The sequence below is a fragment of the Anomaloglossus baeobatrachus genome, chromosome 1 (assembly GCF_048569485.1).
Source record: "Anomaloglossus baeobatrachus isolate aAnoBae1 chromosome 1, aAnoBae1.hap1, whole genome shotgun sequence".
NCBI lineage: Eukaryota > Metazoa > Chordata > Amphibia > Anura > Aromobatidae > Anomaloglossus > Anomaloglossus baeobatrachus.
Window position 1 is genome coordinate 644232761 of NC_134353.1, and position 7215 is coordinate 644239975.

Here is a 7215-nt window from a genome sequence, read left to right on the forward strand (position 1 = left end):
TATGAATTCAATAGAGACTGGTCATCACCATTAGGTATGAGTGATCAGAAGGTTCCATCCTATGTCTATAAGGAGAATAAATGATATGTGACACTCCACATGACTAGAACATATCAAAACGCACTCTTTTCCATATTTGACATACAATGAGTAGGTAGACAAGGCCGTATATACCTTTTGTGTTGGCCTGTGGTAACGAACAAAACAAAACTGGAGGCAATCTGTGATTATAGTTGTTTCTACATGGGGATTAAACATGGATAAGCATTACTCAGATGTATAGAATAGTGAGCATTCTAATCAAGGAGGTGGCATGCAGGAACCTGTAGCATATGTGTGGTAGGTATATTACCTGGAATAGTACCAAATGATGGTAGTGGAAAATGAAATTCTCTCACTGAATGGTTCTCAGTTACCTCCAAGGTATGTATATGCTGGAAATAACATGTACAAAAAGGAGATACATACAAGGACATGTAACCTCTATGCGAAATACATTTATACGTGTCTATACCCCAAAGCGTTGGTGAAAGGCAACCGAAAATTAGAGCTGAAGACAGTATGGAGATGTGTCTAAAAAGAGACCAACATAGATGTAAACACCTCATGCATGTACATCAAAATAGCATGTCAAGGGAGACAATGTACAAGCAAGTATTGAAACTAGACATAATACCTGGAACACAGAGTAATGACTGATGGCAGCACATTAAGATTCCCTCACTGACTGGTTCTCAGTTACCTCCAAGACAAGCAAAAACTGAAGGTGGCATATGTATGTGCTGCCATCAGTCATTACTCTGTGTTCCAGGTATTATGTCTAGTTTCAATACTTGCTTGTACATTGTCTCCCTTGACATGCTATTTTGATGTACATGCATGAGGTGTTTACATCTATGTTGGTCTCTTTTTAGACACATCTCCATACTGTCTTCAGCTCTAATTTTCGGTTGCCTTTCACCAACGCTTTGGGGTATAGACACGTATAAATGTATTTCGCATAGAGGTTACATGTCCTTGTATGTATCTCCTTTTTGTACATGTTATTTCCAGCATATACATACCTTGGAGGTAACTGAGAACCATTCAGTGAGAGAATTTCATTTTCCACTACCATCATTTGGTACTATTCCAGGTAATATACCTACCACACATATGCTACAGGTTCCTGCATGCCACCTCCTTGATTAGAATGCTCACTATTCTATACATCTGAGTAATGCTTATCCATGTTTAATCCCCATGTAGAAACAACTATAATCACAGATTGCCTCCAGTTTTGTTTTGTTCGTTACCACAGGCCAACACAAAAGGTATATACGGCCTTGTCTACCTACTCATTGTATGTCAAATATGGAAAAGAGTGCGTTTTGATATGTTCTAGTCATGTGGAGTGTCACATATCATTTATTCTCCTTATAAACATAGGATCGGAACCTTCCGATCACTCATACCTAATGGTGATGACCAGTCTCTATTGAATTCATATCCTCCCATTACGATATAGGTGGGTTTATGCTTGCTGTACTCTTATCACTTACTTCATGCGCTTTTTAGTCCAACAGGTTATACATATGTTGCAATGATTGTATCACACACTACCAGGAATCATGTGTTATACAAAATGTTTTGTTGGTTCATGGCATCAGTCAATGTATGATGCTTATTGTGAAAGAATTTTCTTCATTTTTTACATACCTTCGTTTGTATCTTTTTGTATTTTTTTTGTAATATCATGTAATGATGTACTTCTTATGATTTTCTTTGGTAGATAATTCTATCCTTGATAAAGACCAAAACGGTCGAAACGTCGGATGAATTGATCTTGTTTTTGCACTAATAAAACTGATTCCACAATCAAGCAAAATTTCTTCATGCTCGTTTTTTAGTGTGCCAGAATTATTATCCATTTGATTGACTTATTTTTTCTGGGCACCTAGTTTATACACAGTGAGCCAGACATATTCTCTTACTTCGGACTATTTTTATCTGAGCTCCAGTGTTGACCTATACCACAGATGTCTTTCAATACTTTCTCTTATAACACAGATGAAGTCAGCAGCATATTGTCTAAAGTCTCTATACCTAACACTTTTTTATCGGTTCCCACGGAAGAGGTTCGTTCCAGAGACTATGAGAAGGAACTGAGAAGGCACACCGCACTCGAATTACATCTGGCCACGTTGGCTGAATACCACCGTGTTCAGCGCATCCCCAGAGGACTGCGGGTGTCACTGAAACCGACTCTTTTTTCCGATAAACCAAATTTTTGTACCAAATTCGAGAGCATCATCAATAAGTGCTCTATGGACCTTATAATTCTGACCATTGAATTCTTACAAGCAGAAATTGAAGATCTTGGTAAGAACATTACCTGCATTGAACAGCAACTCCAAAATACTGTTCCCAGCATGGAGTGGGACAGGATTCACACCAAAACTAAGGACAACATAGCTGAATTCAGAAAGATCCTGCAAGACCGGAAGAGACAGAAGTTTCTCAGAGATCAGGAGGATTACTCCAAAAATCGGGTCTATCGGTGGCAGTATTGTGAGGATACCCCGAGACGACCTGCCTTCCACAATCGTTACTCATCATCTTCAGGGTCCGATACAGACCAGTACTCCTCCCGACAACCCCATTTTTTAGCCCAACGTTCCGGTCCAAGAGGAAAACGAGGCGCAGTAAGAGGGGCCGTGGGATCCACGTCAACATACCGTGTACAAACACGGTCACAGGTACTAACCTAGTGTACAATATTTCATCTTACAATTTGTCTGTTACTGAGTCTCAGGTATTACAAAAAGGTCTCTCATTCTGCCCTACTCCATCTCTTGATCCATTTGTGTTGAATCAGGAAATGAGGAGATTTTTCAGGTCCCTTCGGTTGAAGGCCCATTTTAGCACCGTTGAACACACACATCCTGACCCAGGTACTTCTCAAGCGGATTCTGATGACATGTTTCGACTGAAACAGCTGGATCTTAGGATTCCCAGCTCTTTCAGTCCACCCAAATCCTATCATCCGATAGAAACGTATGTTACTCTAGTTTCCAGAGATATTGACCAAACACTAAAATCAATTAATGATGGGTATTTCAAAATTAAACATAACCTTACCATTGAAGAGAGTCGTGCCATACAGGATCTTAAGAATAATCCCACAATTGTCATCAAGCCGGCAGACAAGGGAGGGGCCATCGTGATACTTGATAAGAAATATTATGTTAATGAAATTCTGGGTCAACTTGGGGACACTGACACTTATTCACCAATTCAGCGAGATCCCACTTCCCGCATACAGGGACTCATTAAGGGTGTAGTGGATGCTTATCTCATCAATAATACCATTGACCAAGGTCTAGCTGATTTTCTTATCAAACTTCACCCAGTAATACCGGTGTTTTACACATTACCCAAAATTCATAAAAACATGAATCAACCCCCTGGACGCCCAATTGTGGCCTCAACGGAGTCTATTTTATCTCCACTTGCCATTACTGTTGAGAAAATCCTTACTCCCCTTGTACCCAGAATCAAGTCATATCTGAGAGACACGTCTGACTTTCTATCACACTTGCAGTCCATCGGACCATTACCACCTAACTGTATCTTAGTCTCCTTTGATGTTAATAGCCTCTACACCAGTATCCAGCATCAAGACGGTGTACAGGCGGTTGAGTGGTTTCTCACCATACACAGTACTCATTCTTCTTTACAGAATAAATTCTGCCTGGATCTGCTCCAACTGGTCTTGGAGAATAATTTCTTTCTTTTCCAAGATCAATTCTATCTACAGAAACGGGGTACTGCCATGGGCTCGAATTTAGCACCCCCTTATGCTAATATTTTCATGGAACATTTCGAGGAGACTTATGTTTACCAACATAACCTGTGGTTGCAACACTCTGTGAGTTGGAAAAGGTATATAGATGACATATTCATGATTTGGCGGGGTGACCTTTCCTCTCTATTGCTTTTCTACACTGACATGAATTCCTTTAAGCAAGGCCTTTCCTTCACAATTCATCATGACACCCACAGAATTAATTTTCTGGACACTATGGTCATATTATCAGAGGGTTCCCTCAGCACTGATTTGTTCGTTAAACCAACCGATCGCAACAGTCTGTTACATTACAGTAGTTGCCATCCCCGTCACACGAAACAAGGACTCCCCATCTCTCAGCACAGAAGAGTTGAGCGGATAGTGTCTGATCCAGTACAACGAGGTATCAGAGCCAGGGAGATGAGTGAGAAGTTCCTCCAAAGAGGATACCCCGGTGAGATTGCGGACAAGAAATCTTCCCATAGACCCATTAGGGATAAAATGGCTCCTCGCATCGCATGCGTGAATACATATCATCCTTTTTCTCCCCTAATCAGGGGCATCATTTGTAGGCATTGGCCACTCCTAGGTAAATCCTACCCTGAAGTTAGGGAATTTGATTCATTCCCTTTATTTTGCAATAAGAGACCCCGCAACCTCCGGGATAACTTTGTCAGGGCCGACATCGGTTCCGATAAATCCTCATTGAAACAAACCTTTCTTGGTACCCCCAGGAAAGGAAATTTTCCCTGTCATCACTGTGTTCAGTGTAATAACCTCACCAAAGGGGATACTTTTACTCATCCTCTGTCGGGCCGCATCTTCCCTATACGTGGATTTTTCACTTGTGAATCCTCCTTTGTGGTTTACTTGATCAAATGCCCTTGCGGTCTCGGGTATGTTGGAGAGACAACCCAGCATATCCGGGACCGCATCAGTAAACATAAATCCACTATACGATGCAAACAGGTCCTTTTACCCATCCCATACCACTTCATCACATATGGCCACACCATCGCTCAGCTCAAGTATCAGGTACTTGAACATGTCCCTCCTCCCAGAAGAGGTGGTAACCGTATACGCACCCTTAAGGAGAGGGAGTCATTTTGGATTTTTACCTTGAATACTCTAGAACCGAAGGGGCTTAATAGGGAACATGATATGTGTTTATGATACTATTCTTATAATGTCTCAATCATGGCGGTCTCTCTTTGTGGTTGTTCCTAAGGTGATTGTACAAGGACTGTAAAACAAGGACTGTAAAACACCAGTATAAGGACTTGGTCATGATATAACTTCTATATATATATTTATATATATAAACCTTGTCTCTAACCCCTTTTTCTCTTTTGTTTATAGGCACCCTCCACCTGACCCCTCACCTATTGGCACTGGCATCGGGTTCCCTCAGTAGAATCACCATTCTCACCTGTGTAAGAATGTCACCAGGCACTTTGATATAATCATAACCTGTTTCCTCATTTGTTGCTATCCCTGACCTGTGCTCCGTGCCCGGCTCGTGCGTTGTGCAAATAGCCAGGCATGACGCACGGGCGGCGCGCGATCCACAGGCCAGCCTATCTAACACTCCTGACACTGTCTGTAAGCTCCACACACTGACTTATGTACTGGGCCCCCTCACACGTTGTGCAAATAACTAAGCGCGACGTGTGGGCGGCACTCAGTCCGTGGGTCAGTTCACTCCCATCCTACACATACTCAATTACACGCCCCTTGCTCTCCGCCCACCGCCCTGTCCTGCCGCTCGCCGTCTGCGCGTGCGCGGTGCTGATGCCGGCACTGCGCATGCGCGGTGCTGATGCCGGCACTGCGCATGCGCCGCGTGCGTTCCACGGACGCACACTGCGTTCCACTACCAGGAAGTGGGGTAGTGGACGCTCGCCCCCCTTTTCATATAAATAAGCCCCAGCGACGCAGCCAGTCGCACTTAACCAGGGGCCTATACCCTATACCACCACCACAAGGTATGTGTCAGCCTCCTTTACACCACCTCACACAAGTCGGGCCATCACTGAATATGCCCTTCATTTCTCTCACCAGAATCCTGCACCCCACTGCCTGATAGTTTGCCTGCTTTGCCCTGTTTATCTCACCAGGTATGTTCTCTGTTGGTATTATACCAATGGGTTCTCCCTTTTATTGCACTTGATTCCTGATTGAGTGGTTTCTAAAAGGTTTTCTCATTTTGGTCTCACAGGGACATAGGTATCCCCCTGCTTATGACAACAGCTCTTTATGGCTCACGCCTTGGTTACTTTAAAGGTAGTATGTACTTTTAGCTCAATACATCCCTGAATGAATGTACCTTATACTGGTGTTACTTACCTGTGTATGATTCTCTTTTTACATATGCCACCTTCAGTTTTTGCTTGTCTTGGAGGTAACTGAGAACCAGTCAGTGAGGGAATCTTAATGTGCTGCCATCAGTCATTACTCTGTGTTCCAGGTATTATGTCTAGTTTCAATACTTGCTTGTACATTGTCTCCCTTGACATGCTATTTTGATGTACATGCATGAGGTGTTTACATCTATGTTGGTCTCTTTTTGGACACATCTCCATACTGTCTTCAGCTCTAATTTTCGGTTGCCTTTCACCAACGCTTTGGGGTATAGACACGTATAAATGTATTTCGCATAGAGGTTACATGTCCTTGTATGTATCTCCTTTTTGTACATGTTATTTCCAGCATATACATACCTTGGAGGTAACTGAGAACCATTCAGTGAGAGAATTTCATTTTCCACTACCATCATTTGGTACTATTCCAGGTAATATACCTACCACACATATGCTACAGGTTCCTGCATGCCACCTCCTTGATTAGAATGCTCACTATTCTATACATCTGAGTAATGCTTATCCATGTTTAATCCCCATGTAGAAACAACTATAATCACAGATTGCCTCCAGTTTTGTTTTGTTCGTTACCACAGGCCAACACAAAAGGTATATACGGCCTTGTCTACCTACTCATTGTATGTCAAATATGGAAAAGAGTGCGTTTTGATATGTTCTAGTCATGTGGAGTGTCACATATCATTTATTCTCCTTATAGACATAGGATGGAACCTTCTGATCACTCATACCTAATGGTGATGACCAGTCTCTATTGAATTCATATCCTCCCATTACGATATAGGTGGGTTTATGCTTGCTGTACTCTTATCACTTACTTCATGCGCTTTTTAGTCCAACAGGTTATACATATGTTGCAATGATTGTATCACACACTACCAGGAATCATGTGTTATACAAAATGTTTTGTTGGTTCATGGCATCAGTCAATGTATGATGCTTATTGTGAAAGAATTTTCTTCATTTTTTACATACCTTCGTTTGTATCTTTTTGTATTTTTTTTGTAA

At 42.0% G+C, this 7215-nt stretch overlaps 1 protein-coding gene across 6 annotated transcripts; it reads left to right on the top strand.

Moving 5' to 3' along the window:
* Positions 1-1444: 1444 nt before the first annotated feature.
* On the top strand, positions 1445-6910 carry LOC142296978 (uncharacterized). 6 transcript variants are annotated; one of them, XM_075341179.1, is made up of 6 exons: positions 1452-2738; positions 5189-5262; positions 5891-5946; positions 6048-6112; positions 6213-6296; positions 6539-6910. In XM_075341179.1, exons 1-2 carry the CDS (start codon positions 2019-2021, stop codon positions 5201-5203), a joined length of 735 nt encoding a protein of 244 aa, XP_075197294.1. In that variant the 5' UTR covers positions 1452-2018; the 3' UTR covers positions 5204-5262; positions 5891-5946; positions 6048-6112; positions 6213-6296; positions 6539-6910. The 6 variants fall into 6 exon arrangements, with proteins under 6 accessions (XP_075197276.1, XP_075197294.1, XP_075197284.1 ...); XM_075341169.1 differs by having other exon boundaries at positions 6048-6296; XM_075341161.1 differs by having other exon boundaries at positions 1445-1507; positions 1772-2738; positions 5189-6296.
* Positions 6911-7215: the final 305 nt, after the last annotated feature.

Bases quoted from the DNA above. Each gene is read 5' to 3' on its own strand.
- LOC142296978 (XM_075341161.1), top strand. From the start codon at position 2,019: ATGTCTTTCAATACTTTCTCTTATAACACAGATGAAGTCAGCAGCATA.